Source organism: Salmo trutta, chromosome 13 (genome assembly GCF_901001165.1).
Source record: "Salmo trutta chromosome 13, fSalTru1.1, whole genome shotgun sequence".
NCBI classification, from domain to species: Eukaryota; Metazoa; Chordata; class Actinopteri; order Salmoniformes; family Salmonidae; genus Salmo; species Salmo trutta.
The window spans coordinates 84,355,273-84,375,504 of NC_042969.1; the positions used below are offsets into that span (position 1 = coordinate 84,355,273).

Genomic DNA, 20,232 nt, shown 5'->3' on the forward strand with positions numbered 1-20,232 from the left:
CCAAGGAACAACATACATCTTCTTCTTTAGATGACACAGGCTCACATTACAATTCTCTTTAAACTATAACAACAACCACAGATTTTGTCACCATCTTAACAGCTCTTCGTGGAAAGCTCCTCTCTTGGTCGCCATTCTACAGAGATCATTTATCGTCGCCATTCTACAGAGATCATTTATCTTCCCCACTCCTGCTGGTTCCATCCTCTCTCTTATAGGGGAAAGAGAATATCTCATTAGTACCGTCAGCTGTGCTTAATTGCCTCTGGTTACCTGGTCTCACATGCCTTGTTGGGCTACTATCTGTGATCCCAGTCTGCCCTCTGGTGGTCCTTCCACAATACATACCATAAACAGACAAATACATACAGAAAGAAAAGAAACAGAATTCACTTGAACCCAGTCTGACACAAAGAGAAGATTCATATTCTATTTAAAACTAAACCATCGACGTTCTAGTGGTATCATTTAGACGTTGAGCCTTAGAAGCCAGGATAATGATCTATTGACGGAGGGTCCAGTTTGTGAGGCTGAAGAAAGTCCTACTAACTGATTGATTTTAATCTGTCTGTCTGTCCGTCTGTCTGTCTGTTTCTTCTCCTTGAAGAGCCCTTCTCATGTCTCATCTCCCTGTCTGTCTCCCTGTCTGTCTGTCTGTCTGTCTGTCTGTCTGTCTGTCTGTCTGTCTGTCTGTCTGTCTGTCTGTCTGTCTGTCTGTCTCTTCTCCTTGAAGAGCCCTTCTCATGTCTCATCTCCCTGTCTGTCTGTCTGTCTGTCTGTCTGTCTGTCTGTCTGTCTGTCTGTCTGTCTGTCTGTCTGTCTGTCTGTCTGTCTGTCTGTCTGTCTGTCTGTCTGTCTGTCTGTCTGTCTGTCTGTCTCTTCTCCTTGAAGAGCCCTTCTCATGTCTCATCTCCCTCTCTCTTACATTGATACAGCCTCAGATAGTTTCATGTTGATTTACTCATTTAGAGACAATCGGAAAGGTTTAATTGCATGTCCAGTTGGGGTGTGTGTGTGTGTGTGTGTGTTTGTATGTATGTGTGGGTGCATATGTGCGTGCGTACGCATGCGTGTGTGTGAGTGTTTGTATGTGCGTGTATGTGTGTGTGTGTGAGTGTTTGTATGTGCGTGTATGTGCGTTTTTGTATGTGCGTGTATGTGCATGTTTGTATGTGTGTGTATGTGTGTGTATGTGTGTGTGTGTGAGTGTTTGTATGTGCGTGTATGTGTGTGTGTGTGTGTGTGTGAGTGTTTGTATGTGTGTGTGTGTGTGTGAGTGTTTGTATGTGCGTGTATGTGTGTGTGTGTGTGTGTGTGTGTGTGTGTGTGTGTGTGTGTGTGTGTGTGTGTGTGTGTGTGTGTGTGTGTGTGTGTGTGTGTGTGAGTGTTTGTATGTGTGTGTGTGTGTGTGTGTGAGTGTTTGTATGTGCGTGTATGTGTGTGTGTGTGTGTGAGTGTTTGTATGTGTGTGTGTGTGTGTGTGAGAGTGTTTGTATGTGTGTGTATGACTGATAAATATATGACTGCTAAATGTATGACTGATCTACCCACTGAGCAGCCTAAAGACTGTAATTACTGACACCTTTATTCTCCATTTCAACGTTAGTAGATATGTTATGTTACCTCTGCCTCTCTCACACACAAATATATGACTCTTAAATATATGTGATAAATATATGACTGCTAAATGTATGACTGCTAAATGTATGACTGATTAATGTATGACTGATAAATATATGACTGCTAAATGTATGACTGATAAATATATGACTGCTGTGTATGACTGATAAATATATGACTGATAAATGTATGACTGATAAATATATGACTGCTGTGTATGACTGATAAATATATGACTGATAAATGTATGACTGATAAATATATGACTGATAAATGTATGACTGATAAATATATGACTGATAAATGTATGACTGATAAATATATGACTGATAAATATATGACTGATAAATATATGACTGATAAATATATGACTGATAAATATATGACTGATAAATGTATGACTGATAAATATATGACTGATAAATGTATGACTGATAAATATATGACTGATAAATGTATGACTGCTAAATGTATGACGGCTAAATAAATGTGTGTGTATATTTGTGTGTGTGTGTGTGTGTGTGTTTGTTTCTCTCCCCATGCAGAGGCACTCCAAGTCCAGGCTGAAGTCCCAGAGTGTGGATGGAGAGGATGAAGGACAGGAGACATCTGGGAGAGAGGCAGGGGGACATATCACCAGGTCAGCTCTCATTGGCTCTCTCGTCATTCTGATCCATGCTAAGGGCTAAATCTACCTAGAGATATGCATTGATAACTCAAACTTTCCCACATAAATAATATGTTATGCCATAGGTAGCTTTGTGTGAAATGACATGCATTGACTTCAGGATTAGTGAGTTAGGCTGAGATGGCTCTTCTGTTCTGCCAGCTCAAACCCTGTTATACCTGACAGAAAAGCAAACTGCTGCCTGGAGCAACATCCACTCATGTATTTGAAGGGCCTAAAAACCCCTCTTAAGTGCCCTAAATCTTCTTTGAAGTGTCCATTCAATGACCCTAACCAGGCTTTGAAGTGCCCTCAGGTTTGGTGACCAATTGAAAGGTTCCTCCACAGAGAAACATGCTGTACAGAAATTAACATATTGTTATGTCTGTGTGTGTCTCATCTTCTTTGAATAGGTCACGTGTGTGTGTGTGTGTGTGTGTGTGTGTGTGTGTGTGTGTGTGTGTGTGTGTGTGTGTGTGTGTGTGTGTGTGTGTGTGTGTGTGTGAAATATTAATACATTATGTATGTCTTCAGGAACAGTCACAGTTGCTTCAAGGCTCTTCCTGCGTGTGTGTGTGTGTGCGTGCGTGCGTGTGTGTGAGTGTGTGTGCGTGTGTGCGTGCGTGTGTGTGTGTGCGTGTGTATTGTGGGCCTGCCTCCATATCCCTTTGCTGTCACTTTGATGTGTCAATAAAAGCTCATTGTGTGCCTGTGTGCTCTCACTCTACATGTGTTCTGGTCTGTAGTAGATATATCCCTTTGATGCTCTTCAGTGTGGTGTATAAGCCGTCACTTTGATGAACACTCCTCTTCACTGTGGTGTATAAGCCATCATTTTGATGAACACTCCTCTTCACTGTGGTGTATAAGCCGTCACGTTGATGAACACTCCTCTTCACTGTGGTGTATAAGCCGTCACGTTGATGAACACTCCTCTTCACACAGCTTCACATGCTGTCCTACTTTCTCCTTCTACCCTGCCTCTTTCCCCATTCTGTCTCTCCTTCCTCTCTCATACTCTTTCTGTGTTTTCTTCTTGCTGCAGGGGAGAGGGGAAGAGGAAGACGATTAAGCTGAGTAGAGATCTGTCAGACCTGGTGGTGTTCACTAACTCTGTGGCCTCTCCCGAGGGACTGGACGACTGTAAGTAAACACACACTCCTACAAAACATTATCTCTCTCTCGCTCTCTCGCTCTTTCCCAAGCCCTTAGCCAATCCAGAAACAACCCCTCTCCCTACCCATCAGGCTCTCGCTTCTCCCACCTCCGCTTCTCTCTCGCTCTCAATTCTCTCCCTCTCTCCCTATTCTCCCTCTCCCACTCTCCCTTCCACTCTATCCCTCCGTCCCGTCCTCTTCCCCCACCCCATTAATTATCTTTCTCTCTCCCTATTCTCCCTCTCCTACTCTCCCTTCCACTCTATCCCTCCGTCCCGTCCTCTTCCCCCACCCCATTAATTATCTTTCTCTCTCCCTATTCTCCCTCTCCCACTCTCCCTTCCACTCTATCCCTCCGTCCCGTCCTCTTCCCCCACCCCATTAATTATCTTTCTCTGTCCCTATTCTCCCTCTCCTACTCTCCCTTCCACTCTATCCCTCCGTCCCGTCCTCTTCCCCCACCCCATTAATTATCTTTCTCTGTCCCTATTCTCCCTCTCCCACTCTCCCTTCCACTCTATCCCTCCGTCCCGTCCTCTTCCCCCACCCCATTAATTATCTTTCTCTCTCCCTATTCTCCCTCTCCCACTCTCCCTTCCACTCTATCCCTCCGTCCCGTCCTCTTCCCCCACCCCATTAATTATCTTTCTCTCTCCCTATTCTCCCTCTCCCACTCTCCCTTCCACTCTATCCCTCTGTCCCGTCCTCTTCCCCCACCCCATTAATTATCTTTCTCTCTCCCTATTCTCCCTCTCCTACTCTCCCTTCCACTCTATCCCTCCGTCCCGTCCTCTTCCCCCACCCCATTAATTATCTTTCTCTCTCCCTATTCTCCCTCTCCCACTCTCCCTTCCACTCTATCCCTCCGTCCCGTCCTCTTCCCCCACCCCATTAATTCTCTCCCTCTCTCCCTATTCTCCCTCTCCCACTCTCCCTTCCACTCTATCCCTCCGTCCCGTCCTCTTCCCCCACCCCATTAATTCTCTCCCTCTCTCCCTATTCTCCCTCTCCTACTCTCACTTCCACTCTATCCCTCCGTCCCGTCCTCTTCCCCCACCCCATTAATTATCTCTCTCTCTCCCTATTCTCCCTCTCCTACTCTCACTTCCACTCTATCCCTCCGTCCCGTCCTCTTCCCCCACCCCATTAATTATCTTTCTCTCTCCCTATTCTCCCTCTCCTACTCTCACTTCCACTCTCTCTTTCTCTTTCATCTGTCCGTCTCATTCTGCACTCACTGCTCAGCCATTTCCTTTTTTTTAAAATTTCCTCTCTTATCCCCCTCTCTCTCCTCTCGTCTGTCAGGTACTCCGGGGAATGTTCTGTCGTTCAGTGAGACTCGTGCCCAGCAGCTAGTGAACCACAGAGCTGAGCGCTTCCTGTGTTTCAACCAGCGACAGCTGTCTAGAATCTACCCCTCAGCCTACCGGATAGACTCGTCCAACTTCAACCCTCAGCTCTACTGGAATGTGGGCTGTCAGCTGGGTAAAGAAACAACACGTCTGAACGTTCTTATTGTCACGTTTTGTTGATGCTTCTTACATTTAAAAAAAGGCAATAAATTTAATGTTAGACAATACGTATCTCTGCCTGTCCGTCTACCTCCTTTCCTCCCAGTCCTCCTGACCACTGACCAAGTTCCTCTCTCTCTCTGTGTCAAGTGCCCTCTGTTGGGCCCTATCCTCCACTACACCTCCCTGTCCCCATGGACACACAGACAGAACCACTGTGTGTATTTGGTCAGAGGATGAACAGACAGCTAAATGTGTCCTAAATGTGTTTTCCTCAGTGGCTCTGAACTACCAGACAGAGGGCCGGATGATGCAGCTGAACAGAGCCAAGTTCATGGTGAATGGTGGTTGTGGTTACGTCCTCAAACCTCCACCCATGTGTAAAGGTACTGACATACACGCACGCACGCACACACACACACAGACAGCGTGATAAGGAGTGTATGTTCTGATTGGTTGGTTTACGGCTCCAGGCTCGTTCAACCCGTTCTGTGATGACCCCCTCCCTGCCTATCCCAACAAACAGCTGGTACTGAAGATCATCAGTGGACAGCAGCTTCCCAAACCACCCGACTCTATGCTGGGGGACCGAGGAGAGGTATACACACACACACACACACAAAATCATTTTCTGCCAACATAATGGATAGCTTGCTCAATAACCTCAGGTTATAAATCTGTTATCGTAGTGTTGCTAAGCTGCTGTAACTCTGTTCCATCTTCTGCTTCAGATCATTGACCCGTTTGTAGAGGTGGAGATCATCGGCCTGCCAGTGGACTGCTGCAAGGGGCAGACACGAGTAGTGGACGACAACGGTAAAACACACACCCCCCTCTCTCACCCTGCCGAGCCCTCCTCTCTCTCCCTGCCGAACCCTCCTCTCTCCCCCTTCTGAACCCCCCCTCTCTCACCCTGCCGAGCCCTCCTCTCTCCCCCTTCTGAACCCTCCTCTCTCCTCCTACTGAACCCTCCTCTCTCCTCCTACTGAACCCTCCTCTCTCCCCCTTCTGAACCCTCCTCTCTCCCCCTTCTGAACTCTCCTCTCTCCTCCTGCTGAGCCCTCCTCTCTCCCCCTTCTGAACCCTCCTCTCTCCCCCTTCTGAACCCTCCTCTATCCCCCTGCTGAGCCCTCCTCTCTCCTCCTACTGAACCCTCTCTCCCCCTGTTGATTCCAAGACAGCGTCATTGTGACTTTGACCTGAACTGTCACCTAGACCCAGTCATCTGTTCTAAACATAGATGGCAGACAGCAGGGCAGTACTGGGCCAAACACACATTAGATGGCAGGCAGCAGGGCAGTATTGGGCCAGACACACCATAGATGGCAGGCAGCAGGGCAGTACTGGGCCAGACACACCATAGATGGCAGGCAGCAGGGCAGTACTGGGCCAGACACACCATAGATGGCAGGCAGCAGGGCAGTACTGGGCCAGACACACCATAGATGGCAGGCAGCAGGGCAGTACTGGGCCAGACACACCACAGATGGCAGGCAGCAGGGCAGTACTGGGCCAGACACACCATAGATGGCAGGCAGCAGGGCAGTACTGGGCCAGACACACCTTAGATGGCAGGCAGCAGGGCAGTACTGGGCCAGACACACATTGGATGGCAGGCAGCAGGGCAGTACTGGACCAAACACACCATAGATGGCAGGCAGCAGGGCAGTACTGGGCCAGACACACCATAGATGGCAGACAGCAGGGCAGTACTGGGCCAGACACACCATAGATGGCAGGCAGCAGGGCAGTACTGGGCCAGACACACCACAGATGGCAGGCAGCAGGGCAGTACTGGGCCAGACACACCATAGATGGCAGGCAGCAGGGCAGTACTGGGTCAGACACACCATAGATGGCAGGCAGCAGGGCAGTACTGGGCCAGACACACATTAGATGGCAGGCAGCAGGGCAGTACTGGACCAAACACACCATAGATGGCAGGCAGCAGGGCAGTACTGGGCCAGACACACCATAGATGGCAGACAGCAGCGCAGTACTGGGCCAGACACACCATAGATGGCAGGCAGCAGGGCAGTACTGGGCCAGACACACATTAGATGCCAGGCAGCAGGGCAGTACTGGGCCAAGCACACTCAATGTCAATGTTGTGTGTGTGGTGTGTGTGTGTATGTTTGCGTGTGTGTATGTGGTGTGTACTCTGACACAGTGTGTGTTGTCCAGGTTTTAACCCCGTGTGGGAGGAGAACCTGTCCTTTACCCTCCACATGGCGGAGGTGGCTCTGGTGCGTTTCCTGGTCTGGGACCACGACCCAATCGGAAGGGACTTTGTGGGCCAGAGGACAGTGGCCTTCAGCAGCCTGATGCCAGGTCAGTGACTGTGGATGTGTAGCTTGCCTGTAGTTTTGTTTGAATAAAGTGAAAAGAAAATACAGTACTGTAGAAGCCCAGGTCCAGAATATTGTCTTTAATAAATGACCGTGAACACTACCAGTGCTTTTGCATCAGATCCACATGGCATTGGAAGTGCCTGTATATATATATAGGCAACCGTATCTTCTCTTGTGAACCTTGATACATGGACCTGAGGCTGACTGGTTATTCTGGTCTACTCACACATCTGTCTTGTCTGTGACACAGCTGTCCCTCAACTGTTGAGGCTCAGTCTCCAGGCAATGAGAGGACAGACTAGAGAATTCAACCATCTTCCCCTTTTACCCACTTCTTTGTTCCTCTCTCCCTCCCTCTCTCCCTCTCTCTCTATCTCTCTCTCCTCTCTCTCCCCTCTTTCTCTCTCTCTCTCTCCCTCCTCTCTCTCTCTCTCTCTCTCTCTCTCGCTCTTTCTCTCTCTCTCTCTCGCTCTTTCTCTCTTTCTCCTCTCTCTCTCGCTCTTTCTCTCTCCCTCTCTCTCTCTCTCTCTCTCTCTCTCTCTATCTCTCTCTCTCTCTCCTCTCTCTCCTCTCTCTCCTCTCTCTCTCTCTCTATCTCTCTCTATCTCTCTCTATCTCTCTCTCCTCTCTCTCTCTCTCTCTCTCTCTCTCTCTCTCTCTCCTCTCTCTCCTCTCTCTCTCTCTCTCTCTCTCCCTCCTCTCCCTCCTCTCTCTCTCTCTCTCTCTGCAGGTTATAGACATGTGTACTTGGAGGGGTTGACTGAGGCGTCCATCTTTATCCACGTATCAGTTCATGACATCTATGGGAAGGTAGGTACATTACATTACAGTGAGATAATCCTTCTATGGGAAGATAGGTACAGTACATTACAGTGAGATAATCCTTCTATGGGAAGATAGGTACAGTACATTACAGTGATATAAGCCTTCTATGGGAAGGTAGGTACAGTACATTACAGTCTGAGACATACCTATTATCCCTAGTCCTCTTCTCCCCATCTTCACTGACCCTAGCCTGGGCGCCAGTCTGTTTCTGGCCTCTTTAATATAGCCTGGGTACCCAGTCTGTTTCTGGCCTCTTTAATATAGCCTGGGTACCCAGTCTGTTTATGGTCTCTTGGCAACTATTTTGGCTTGACAATACCAACGGAGTAGGCAAAGCACAAACAGATCTTGGACCAGGCTAGTGAGATCAGTTCTGGGACCAGGTTAGTGAGATCAGTTCTGGGACCAGGCTAGTGAGATCAGATCTGGTACCAGGTTAGTGAGATCATATCAGGGACCAGGCTAGTGAGATCAGATCTGGGAACTCGCTAGTGAGATCAGTTCTGGGACCAGTTTAGTGAGATCAGATCTGGGACCAGGCTAGTGAGATCAGTTCTGGGACCAGGCTAGTGAGATCAGTTCTGGGACCAGGTTAGTGAGATCAGATCTGGGACCAGGTTAGTGAGATCATATCAGGGACCAGGCTAGTGAGATCAGATCTGGGACCAGGCTAGTGAGATCAGTTCTGGGACCAGGCTAGTGAGATCAGTTCTGGGACCAGGTTAGTGAGATCAGATCTGGGACCAGGTTAGTGAGATCAGATCTGGGACCAGGCTAGTGAGATCAGATCTGGGACCAGGCTAGTGAGATCAGATCTGGGACCAGGTTAGTGAGATCAGATCTGGGACCAGGCTAGTGAGATCAGATCTGGGACCAGGCTTGTGAGATCAGATCTGGGACCAGGCTAGTGAGATCAGATCTGGGACCAGGTTAGTGAGATCAGATCTGATACCAGGTTAGTGAGATCAGTTCTGGGACCAGGTTAGTGAGATCAGTTCTGGGACCAGGTTAGTGAGATCAGTTCTGGGACCAGGTTAGTGAGATCAGATCTGGGACCAGGTTAGTGAGATCAGTTCTGGTACCAGGCTAGTGAGATCAGATATGGGACCAGGCTAGTGAGATCAGATCTGGGACCAGGCTAGTGAGATCAGATCTGGGACCAGGCTAGTGAGATCAGATCTGGGACCAGGCTAGTGAGATCAGATCTGGGACCAGGCTAGTGAGATCAGATCTGGGACCAGGCTAGTGAGATCAGATCTGGGACCAGGTTAGTGAGATCAGATCTGGGACCAGGCTAGTGAGATCAGATCTGGGACCAGGCTAGTGAGATCAGATCTGGGACCAGGCTAGTGAGATCAGTTCTGGGACCAGGCTAGTGAGATCAGATCTAAGACCAGGTTACTGATACTCTGACTCTATAGAGAAGTAGTGGTCTGAAGGGGAAACATCAGTTTCAGCTTCTACGTATATATATATATATATATATATACAGTCGTATGAAAAAGTTTGGGCACCCCTAACAATTTCCATGATTTCCATTTATAAATAATTGGGTGTTTGGATCAGCAATTTCATTTTGATCTATCAAATAACTGATGGACACAGTAATATTTCAGTAGTGAAATTAGGTTTATTGGATTAACAGAAAATGTGCAATATGCATCAAAACAAAATTAGACAGGTGCATAAATTTGGGCACCCCAATAGAAAAATCACATCAATATTTAGTAGAGCCTCCTTTTGCTAAAATAACAGCCTCTAGACGCTTCCTATAGCCTCTAATGAGTGTCTGGATTCTGGATGAAGGTATTTTGGACCATTCCTCCTTACAAAACATCTCCAGTTCAGTTAGGTTTGATGGTTGCCGAGCATGGACAGCCCGCTTCAAATCATCCCACAGATTCTCAATGATATTCAGGTCTGGGGACTGGGATGGCCATTCCAGAACATTGTACTTGTTCCTCTGCATAAATGCCCAGGTAGATTTTGAGCAGTGTTTTAGGTCGTTGTCTTGTTGAAATATCCAGCCCCGGCGTAACTTCAACTTTGTGACTGATTCTTCAACATTATTCCCAAGAATCTGCTGATATTGAGTGGAATCCATGCGACCCTCAACTTTAACAAGATTCCCAGTACCGGCACTGGCCACACAGCCCCACAGCATGATGGAACCCCCACCAAATTTTACTGTGGGTAGCAAGTGTTTTTCTTGGAACGCTGTGTTCTTTTGCCGCCATGCATAACATCCCTTGTTATGACCAAATAACTCAATATTTGTTTAATCAGTCCACAGCACCTTATTCCAAAATGAAGCTGGCTTGTCCAAATGTGCGTTTGCATACCTAAAGCAACTCTGTTTGTGGCGTGTGTGCAGAAAAGGCTTCTTCCACATCACTCTCCCATACAGCTTCTCCTTGTGCAAAGTGCGCTGAGTTGTTGAACGATGCACAGTGACAACATCTGCAGCAAGATGATGTTGTAGGTCTTTGGAGGTGGTCTGTGGGCTGTTTTTGACCGTTCTCACCATCCTTCTCCTTTGCCTATCCGATATTTTACTTGGCCTGACACTTCTGGCCTTAACAAGAACTGTGCCTGTGGTCTTCCATTTCCTCACTATGTTCCACAGTGGACACTGACAGCTTACGACTCTGCGATAGCTTTTTGTATCCTTCCTCTAAACCATAATGTTGAACAATCTTTGTTTTCAGGTCATTTGAGAGTTGTTTTGAGGCCCCCACGTTGCCACTCTTCAGAGGAGAGTCAAAGAGAACAACAACTTGCAATTGGTCACCTTATATACCTTTTCTCATGATTGGATCCACTTGTCTATGAAGTTCAAGGCTTAATGAGCTCACCAAACCAATTGTGTGTTCCAATTAATCAGTGCTAAATAGTTACAGGTATTCAAATCAACAGAATGACAAGGGTGCCCAAATTTTTGCATAGCCTATTTTTCACATCTGATTTAATTTCATACAACTTAATATTGCTACGCTAAAAATATTTTTCTGGACAATACCCCAGTACTCAGCTTTTATTAGAAAATGAATGGCATGCCACTGTGATCATTTTCTGTGACGACAGAGTAAATTATTATGCAGCCTCAGAGGGGTGCCCAAACTTTTTCATACGACTGTATATATATATATATATATATATATATATATATATATATATATATATATATATATATATTACAGTTAATTGTCATCCTTACAACTCTCCCAAGCTAAGCTGGTACACTCTTCCTTTCCAGTGGAGTCCACTAGTCCTGAACCCCAGCTTTACCATAATGCACTTTCTAGGAGCCAACAAGGTATCCTGGGTAGATTCTGTGTGCTGCATGGCATCTGCATGGTTTCTAATGTGTGTGTGTGTGTGTGTGTGTGTGTGTGTGTGATGAAGTGTATATGGTTTCAGATTATTTCTGTATGTATGCAACATCTAAGATTGGTATTTTTGTGAATGTGTTTTCTTTTTAGGTGATTTTCAAAGCATTTTCTGTCAGTAATTATTTGGTTAATAAAATCAGAGCTCATGGCGTTACTAACAACACAGATAATGGTCAAAAGAGGGAATATGTGCAAGGATTGCCGAATGGCGCAGTAGTCTAAGGCACTGCATCTCAGTGCAAGAGGCATCACTGCAGTCCCTGGTTTGAATCCAGGCTGCATCACGTCTGGCTGTGATTGGGAGTCCCATAGGGTGGCGCACGATTGGCCCAGCGCCGTCTGGGTAGGCAGTCATTGTAAATAAGAATTTGTTCCTAACTGACTTGCCTAGTTAAATAACAAATAACGAATGAGAGGGTTGTTAGACTGTGGTTACTGGGATGTTCTAGTGAATGAGAGGGTTGTTAGACTGTGGTTACTGGGATGTTCTAGTGAATGAGAGGGTTGTTAGACTGGTTACTGGGATGCTCTAGTGAATGAGAGGGTTGTTAGACTGGTTACTGGGATGTTCTAGTGAATGAGAGGGTTGTTAGACTGGTTACTGGGATGTTCTAGTGAATGAGAGGGTTGTTAGACTGGTTACTGGGATGCTCTAGTGAATGAGAGGGTTGTTAGACTGTGGTTACTGGGATGCTCTAGTGAATGAGAGGGTTGTTAGACTGTGGTTACTGGGATGCTCTAGTGAATGAGAGGGTTGTTAGACTGGTTACTGGGATGCTCTAGTGAATGAGAGGGTTGTTAGACTGTGGTTACTGGGATGCTCTAGTGAATGAGAGGGTTGTTAGACTGTGGTTACTGGGATGTTCTAGTGAATGAGAGGGTTGTTAGACTGTGGTTACTGGGATGTTCTAGTGAATGAGAGGGTTGTTAGACTGTGGTTACTGGGATGCTCTAGTGAATGAGAGGGTTGTTAGACTGTGGTTACTGGGATGCTCTAGTGAATGAGAGGGTTGTTAGACTGTGGTTACTGGGATGCTCTAGTGAATGAGAGGGTTGTTAGACTGTGGTTACTGGGATGCTCTAGTGAATGACAGGGTTGTTAGACTGGTTACTGGGATGTTCTAGTGAATGAGAGGGTTGTTAGACTGTGGTTACTGGGATGTTCTAGTGAATGAGAGGGTTGTTAGACTGTGGTTACTGGGATGCTCTAGTGCCATCTATGGGGATGTCATGACGTGTGACATTTTTACCCATGGGGAAATTCTCAGTTGCATTTCCTTGATTCCCCGCATCCTCTCTCCTCGCCTCCTTCTCAAGACCGATTGGATGAGAAGGTCAGAGGGCAAGGGCCTCTGACGTTCTTGTCCAATGGGTTTTGAGAAGGAGACGAGGAGCGATGACTCAAGGAATCAAGGAAATGCAATTGAGATTCTCCCCATGTGTTCTGCCTGTGATTAACCTGGGGGGAAGGGGAAATGCCAGCTCTGCCATTCATTTCAATTCATTTGAATGAATGTAAAGAATTTGTGTTGATTTGCTGAAAACATTTAGGTTTGTGAAGTGTAAAGTGTGTTACTGTGTTTTCAGTCTATATTGTGTTACTGTGTTTTCAGTCTATATTGTGTTACTGTGTTTTCAGTCTATATTGTGTTACTGTGTTTTCAGTCTATATTGTGTTACTGTGTTTTCAGTCTATAGTGTGTTACTGTGTTTTCAGTCTATATTGTGTTACTGTGTTTTCAGTCTATATTGTGTTACTGTGTTTTCAGTCTATATTGTGTTACTGTGTTTTCAGTCTATATTGTGTTACTGTGTTTTCAGTCTATATTGTGTTACTGTGTTTTCAGTCTATATTGTGTTACTGTGTTTTCAGTCTATAGTGTGTTACTGTGTTTTCAGTCTATGGTGTGTTACTGTGTTTTCAGTCTATATTGTGTTACTGTGTTTTCAGTCTATATTGTGTTACTGTGTTTTCAGTCTATATTGTGTTACTGTGTTTTCAGTCTATATTGTGTTACTGTGTTTTCAGTCTATATTGTGTTACTGTGTTTTCAGTCTATATTGTGTGCATTGTGGTTGGAATACTGTGCTTGAAAAGCATGACAAATATTATTTTATCTTCCCCCTCGCATCATGCAATTCATATTTTTATGCAAAAAGCTAAACACAATTTCTCTCTCTCACCCTTATCTCTTCATACTTCCTCTCTCTCCCATCACTCTCTCCCCTCACTCTCTCTCCCTATCTCTCTCCATGTCCCTCTATACCCCTCCCTGTCTCCCTATCCCCGTCTCCCCCTTCCTCTCTCCCTCTCTCTCCCCTCCCTCTCTCCATCCACCAGGGTCGTCAGCTGCGAGGCATCAGAGGCTTGTTCAACAGGTCCTCTAAGTCGTCAGTAGACACCAGTTGTGGTTCGGCCCTCAGGAAACGCTCCATCAGTGACCTCCTCCTCCGACGCACCGCCAGCGCCCCCACCAACCGACGCAAGAAAACCAAGATGAAGCTCGCTGAGTCCTCCACCTCCATATCAGACCGCAAGGCCTCCATATCAGACGGCAAGGACAGAGTGGGGGCCGGGGAAGGGGCTGGGAGGGAGGGGTCCAAGGACAGTGAAAGGGACAGGGAGAGGGTAATGGTGGAGAGGAGCCCCCCACCTCACGCCCCCCTCTCCCACAGACCCATCTCCATGCCTCTGGAGAGGCTACTGCAGGGACAGCTCTCCCTCTGCTCTCCCGAACAGGAGCACACTGACCTGGGTGCAGACACACTCATCGGTGGGTAGACCTCCTCTGGAGACCTCACACACTCTTACATCAACCATGATAATAAAAACAATATGTTCTGTAACAAGTAATATGTTCAAATAGATACCTAAGCAGAAACAACAGTGCTTTTCTCTGTTTGAATGACTTTACAGCATCATGTTACCTATTTCTCAGAGTAATACATGATCCTGGTTTACCTGTAAAAGCAGAGCAACTAGTCTTGTCTGGTTTGGTTGCTACATGTGACGTCATGCTTAGAGTTGAAGTTGTCATTGGTTGTGTTGCGCTCTCATTGAAACAAACAGTGCTATGGGTCTTTTGTGGAAATGTAAACCGTTGTCTTGTTTCTAACCTGTCCTTTTTTCCAAAACATAGAAGAAGAAAAATCTGTTTCAATTGACAAATCCAGGCAATCTATTGTTCCTCAATACTTTAACATGCCTTTTCTGTTCCTTCTTCACTCTGTGGTGCTTCTCTTAAGTAGGGAAATGACTAGGATATCCCGCCAGGTAAACCAAGACACCTCCTAAGGTTGCCTCATCCTAAAACATCCCAGTATTACATCATCCCACTGATGTAACTTTGTAAAAGTACTATTTCAAAATCAGAATTCAGCTTTTTTTTAACTGCCAAAATTGATCCCATTTGACCATCTCTTCCAAAATTGATGTTTCCCCCAAAAAATGGATGTTTCCCCCAAAAAATGGATGTTCCTTCTGTTACCTGCACAGCCTCATTTTCCAACCCCCTCTCACAGTCGTATTTGGTGGTACATTCCATTCGTCTCTGTGTTGCTATTGGCTCGTGTTGGACGGAATGTGTCGGTTGGTTGTTGGTTGGCTTGGTGTTCTACGTACGTCTGTGAAAATGTTTGAACATTTACTGACTGTCTAACTTCTCTGTTTTACATAGGAACATCCCCCTTTGACCGGCCCAGGTCCCACTCTGTGGATCTCCTCATCGAATCATCCGCCTCCCTTGAACACAGTGTGTCCACCCCTTCCACCAATCACAACAACACACGGGATAAGACCACAGAGCTTGACCAATTAGACGAGACCTCCTACCTGGTCATTGGCCAAGGAGGAGGAAGTGTGGATGGTGACTCCAAAGAGCAATTAAAGGACAGAGTCAACCCACCCATCAAAGCTGAGGGCATTTCCTCTCGCCAAAGGACGTTGCGTTATCTGAGCAGGTCAATAAAGACAGAGAGCAACTGTTTACACATCCCTACTGAGAGCAGACCAGAGACAACATTACATAGTACAACTCTAGCACCTTCCTCCTCCTCTCTTTCCTCTGTCCCTTCTTCCTCTGTGCCCCCCCTCTCCCCACTCAACGTGGATCGGTCTGATCTGCAGAGCCCCGTCTCCCGGCAGGACAGCACCATCTCGCGACTCATTGATGCTGTATCCCTCGGCAACGACACCAGCTGCGGCTCGATCTCTGCTCTGATTGGCCAGTTTGACCTCACCGCTGACCAGAATGACCTCACAACGAACTCTGACCCCCACGTCCTCAGTGTCATGTCCTGTCTGTTCCATTCCACTGCCCAGGACTCCAGCACACCCTCTAAGGTCACCGTAGAATGTACCACCCCATATAAAGACCCACAGACCACCACCTCCCTCCGCAAGGCAATGAACGGACTTATCACTCCTCGAAAGGCAAGCCAGACACCTAACCACGCAAACCACAACCTACTCTCACCCCACCCCAAGACCTCCCACGCAGACCCTCCTGCCCCCCTTCTCTTCTCCAGTCCTGAGACCACGGAGCTGGAGGAGGTCTATACCATCCTGGATGAGGAGGTCTTGTCTCCAGTCTCTGTCTACAACCTGAGGGAGCAGACCATAGGCAACATCCAGGCTGACTCTGCGGAGAGCACACCTATGGGCAGGCTGGAGCCCTCCCCAGCCAAGGTGCCTCCTCGCCTGGGGACAGAGGCCAACGGCAGCTGGGTGGGCTCACGGAGGGGTGTAGTGGAGGTGGAGGAACCAGGACAGGGCTATGGAGGTGTCAGTGATCCTACAGGGCTGTGGTCAGGGGGAGAATGGGGGTTGTCATGGGGTTACAGGTGTCCGTCTGTCAACAGCACAGTGTCTGACCGGTTGCTGTTGTGCCAGGACTCAGCAGGAAGTAATCTGAGGGAGGTGGAGATTAACGTGGACGAGGATCCACTGGAGGTTACCCTCACCTTACCGAGACACAACTGTACCTGGGTCGCTACCAGCCCAACCGAACAATACGCTGCTCCCCAAAGCCAGTTTACCCAACTAAACCCCTCTCCCCGGTACGCACCCCAACTCTCCCAGTGTCCTTCCCCTCTCAAACAACCCTCACACCAGCCCTCCCCTCGCAACACCCCATCAATAACCCCTCAAACCCAGCCCTCCCTCTTCAAAAGGCCCCCCAACCCCAGCAGCCTCCGCCTGAACAGCCACCCCTCCACCCACAGCAGGGCTGAGCTCTCCTTTGAGAACAGCAGAGACATTACCAGAGCCTACACCCAGCAGCACAGCTACAGTGGACCCACCCAGCCACAGACCAGGGGCTACCAGGGTGGGCACACCCAGCCACAGACCAGGGGCTACCAGGGTGGGACAGGGGAAGGTCAGGATCAGGGTGAAGCATCAACCTGCTTCCAGAATGAGTTGTCCTCCTCTGAGTGTCTGCCTGGTCTGTCTAGTGTGTCTGGTTCAAGGTATGTTAGCTTCCCCAGAGACCGAGGCCTGTACTCCCCTATCTCAGACTGTGATGTGGCCTATAGCCATCTAGACTACAACTACTTCAGGCTCTCTGCTGCCTCGGCATCCCCCTACACCCATTTGCAACCCCAGCCCCAATCATATACCCAGCCTCTGCCCCAGGCCCAACCCCAATCACACACCCAACCCCGACCCCAATCACACACCCAGGCCCAGCCCCAGTTCCAACCCTGTTCTGGCCCCCCACCGCTGCCCCTCTCGGGCCCCACCCTTGCCCCTCCTCTACCTATCCCCAGACCACCCACAGCCCCCAGCCCCTGCAAGTCCAAGTCTCTGGGTGACCTGACATCAGAGGACATTTCCTGCAACTTCCACAGCAAGTACAACATCATCAGCCGCAGCTTCATCACCCCGTGTATGAAGGAGCGGAGGAGGATGAGGGGCCTGGGGGGTCTGTCCCAACGGCTGCAGTCTGCAGACCCCCTCACTGAGCAGCTCCGCAAACTAGTCACCCTGGAGGGGGATGACAGAGACCGGGACAAACCCCAGTCTCCCCAGCTGCCCCAGTTACCTCAGTTACCCCCCAAACCCTTCATTCCCCCATCACGCCCCTGCCCCCCCTCAAACTTTGTCCCAGACGCCCAGGAGGAATCCCCGCCCCTCCTCTCCCGCCGCCTTTCCTCTCGGAGCCAGAGCCGTGTGCGTCACATCAACAATCGCGCTCGAGAGAGGCAGCAGGAGGCTCTGAATTCCCGGGATATGAGCGCCCCCTCCAGCGTGGGAGGGGTAGTGCTGCGTACTAAAGTAGCAGCAGGTCAGAACCCCCCAGCTAACAGACACTCAACAGGCTCCTACATAGCGGGCTACCTGGACCAGCTGGAGGACAGGGGGCTGCCTGAGGGGGCGTGCGCCACACTAGGGTACGGATATGGAGATCACTATGGTGATCATTATCATGATGACTCTCTGCTGCCCACAGACTCCTGTATAAGATCAGAACCGGAAGTCTACTTCCTGCTCAGACTCTGAACCCACTTCCTGGTTATCACCTACATAGAATGATGCATAATGTACTTCCAGAACACAGAAAATCAGCTTCCTGCTTACAACCGAGAAAAAACAAAAATATATATCCTGGTTGGTCTGTCCAATAATACAGGTATAAAGTCAACTACCTGATTGGGTCTGACATTTTGTCTGTAAATGTAAAAATGTCCTGATCAGAATGTTCTGTAAATGTAATTTGGAACAGACTGTATACCACTTCCTACTTTGATTGTACCTGTTTCCTGTCCTGCCTGTTCCTGTAATTCTACTTCCTGTTCAAGCGAACTCCACCTACAATGAAGCAAAAAATTGGAAACTTTCCAAATGTGTTTTACTCTGAAGGGAAGTGTTGTCTTGGCGTTTGTACATTTTAAATGTGTATTGGTATTATCAGAGGCCCGCTGGGCACAGACGTCAATTCAACGTCTATTCCACGTTGGTTCAACGTCATTTAGTTGAAATGACATGGAAACAACGTTGATTCAACCAGTGTGTGTACCCAGTGAGGGGCACTTTTAAGGAACGTTATCGGTTTCATCAGAGCTTCCTCAAGTCTTCCTTTCTCCTCTAAGTGTTCTCTATGTCAGTGTTGTTTGTAAATATTCTACTGTACATTCGTTTTTAATGGACGGTGGTGTTATTTAGTTGACGGTACAGCTGTTTTCTGCATGTTAAACGTGGACATGTCCAGCATGACTATGCATCGATCTGTAGACATCACAGTGCACTACTGTCTTTGTACAGAACAAGTAATAGTGGGATTGGTTGAAATACAGTACATAGACAGTACAATAGAGTATGTAGACAGTACATAGACAGTACAATACAGTACATAGACAGTGCATAGACAGTACAATACAGTACATAGACAGTACCATACAATACAATACATAGACAGTACAATGCAGTACAATACAGAACTCTACAGTACATAGACTGTGCAATACAGTACAATACAGTACTCTACAGTACTATACAGTACATAGACTGTACAATACAATACAGTACAATACAGTACAATGCAGTACATAGACAGTAAAATACAGTACAATGCGGTACAATACAGTACATAGACAGTACAATACAGTACAATGCAGTACATAGACTGTACAATACAGTACATAGACAGTACAATACAGTACATAGACAGTACAATACAGTACATAGAGTTTGCTTGCTCGGACTTTTCGCTTTCTACGATTTTAAACACTACCACATACTTTTTGAGTTTAAATGCTGTTACTTTTATAATTACTTTAATACAGACTGCAAAAAAATATGTTGGGTCTGGTTATTACATTTTTTCTTTCAGTTGAAATGGTTACAAGAACAGAAACACAGTGGACTAGGTAGATAAGGCTTTTGGGCTGGACTAGGTAGATAAGGCTTTTGGGCTGGACTAGGTAGATAAGGCTTTTGGGCTGGACTAGGCTGCATGATTTTATTCTTCTTTTCAATGTTAAACCCGTCTTATTTTCTTTGTATGGTCGCTCAGAAGATTAATGTGAGCATTTTCCTACCGATGCAATAAAATTCAGAAACTTTTTACACGGCAATTGTGTCTGTTTGTCCTCTATTTTCTATATTGATGTGTCTCTTATCTCAATCTTTATATTCCACTATCTTTCAGGGTCTCTCTCACACTCTTTTAATTGTTTAACGAGGTTGCAACTACTGAGGTATACAAGTAATCTTGCCATGGTATGTACACAACACACACACACACACACACACACACACACAGCCCCCCCCCCCCCTCAATGCCTGTGTTATTGTATCTTGCTGTGTGTGGATAATGGGTAGATAATAGGATGTAATTGCTTGTGAAATGAGCAGTAATGGAGATGAGAGATAGTCACAGGTGTGCTATCTAAATCCTCAAAAAACATATTGTTCAAAATAAGAATTCCCCCTGTCACCCTTACTTATCTTTCTGTGTCAGCAACACTCAGGAGGCCTGTGATTTAGATTCTCAGTGTGTCATCTTGTTTACTCCATGTATTCTCTATGATCTCTGGTCATTATAAATACCCTCCCTTACCCTCCACTGGGCCAGATCAGGGAAGGCTGCTGTCAGACCCAATGCTGGGAGATAGAGACTTGTTGACTGCCCAAACAGCTCAAGCTTGTCTTCACCTGACGGAGAACCACTTAGGCTAATCTGTGCTACATCTTAACAGGGAGGAAGT

General features: G+C 47.1%; 1 protein-coding gene and 1 long non-coding RNA gene across 2 annotated transcripts in view; both read left to right on the forward strand.

Annotated features, from left to right (window-relative positions):
• plch1 (phospholipase C, eta 1) overlaps positions 1 to 18,368 on the forward strand; it is a 138,231-nt gene extending 119,863 nt beyond the window's left edge. Inside the window, exons 12-22 of the mRNA XM_029774038.1 lie at positions 2,166 to 2,260; positions 3,333 to 3,430; positions 4,750 to 4,929; positions 5,234 to 5,341; positions 5,429 to 5,553; positions 5,687 to 5,771; positions 7,140 to 7,286; positions 8,037 to 8,116; positions 11,388 to 11,447; positions 13,865 to 14,297; positions 15,201 to 18,368. Coding sequence (XP_029629898.1) covers positions 2,166 to 2,260; positions 3,333 to 3,430; positions 4,750 to 4,929; positions 5,234 to 5,341; positions 5,429 to 5,553; positions 5,687 to 5,771; positions 7,140 to 7,286; positions 8,037 to 8,116; positions 11,388 to 11,447; positions 13,865 to 14,297; positions 15,201 to 18,025 — 4,236 coding nt within the window. The 3' untranslated portion in view covers positions 18,026 to 18,368. The remainder of the gene's footprint in view (positions 1 to 2,165; positions 2,261 to 3,332; positions 3,431 to 4,749; positions 4,930 to 5,233; positions 5,342 to 5,428; positions 5,554 to 5,686; positions 5,772 to 7,139; positions 7,287 to 8,036; positions 8,117 to 11,387; positions 11,448 to 13,864; positions 14,298 to 15,200) is intronic.
• A 767-nt stretch (positions 18,369 to 19,135) lies between these two features.
• Positions 19,136 to 19,599, forward strand: LOC115204964 (uncharacterized). Its single transcript, XR_003880542.1, has 2 exons — positions 19,136 to 19,392; positions 19,447 to 19,599. It is a non-coding gene; the product is annotated as an uncharacterized LOC115204964 (long non-coding RNA).
• The last annotated feature ends 633 nt before the right edge of the window (positions 19,600 to 20,232 follow it).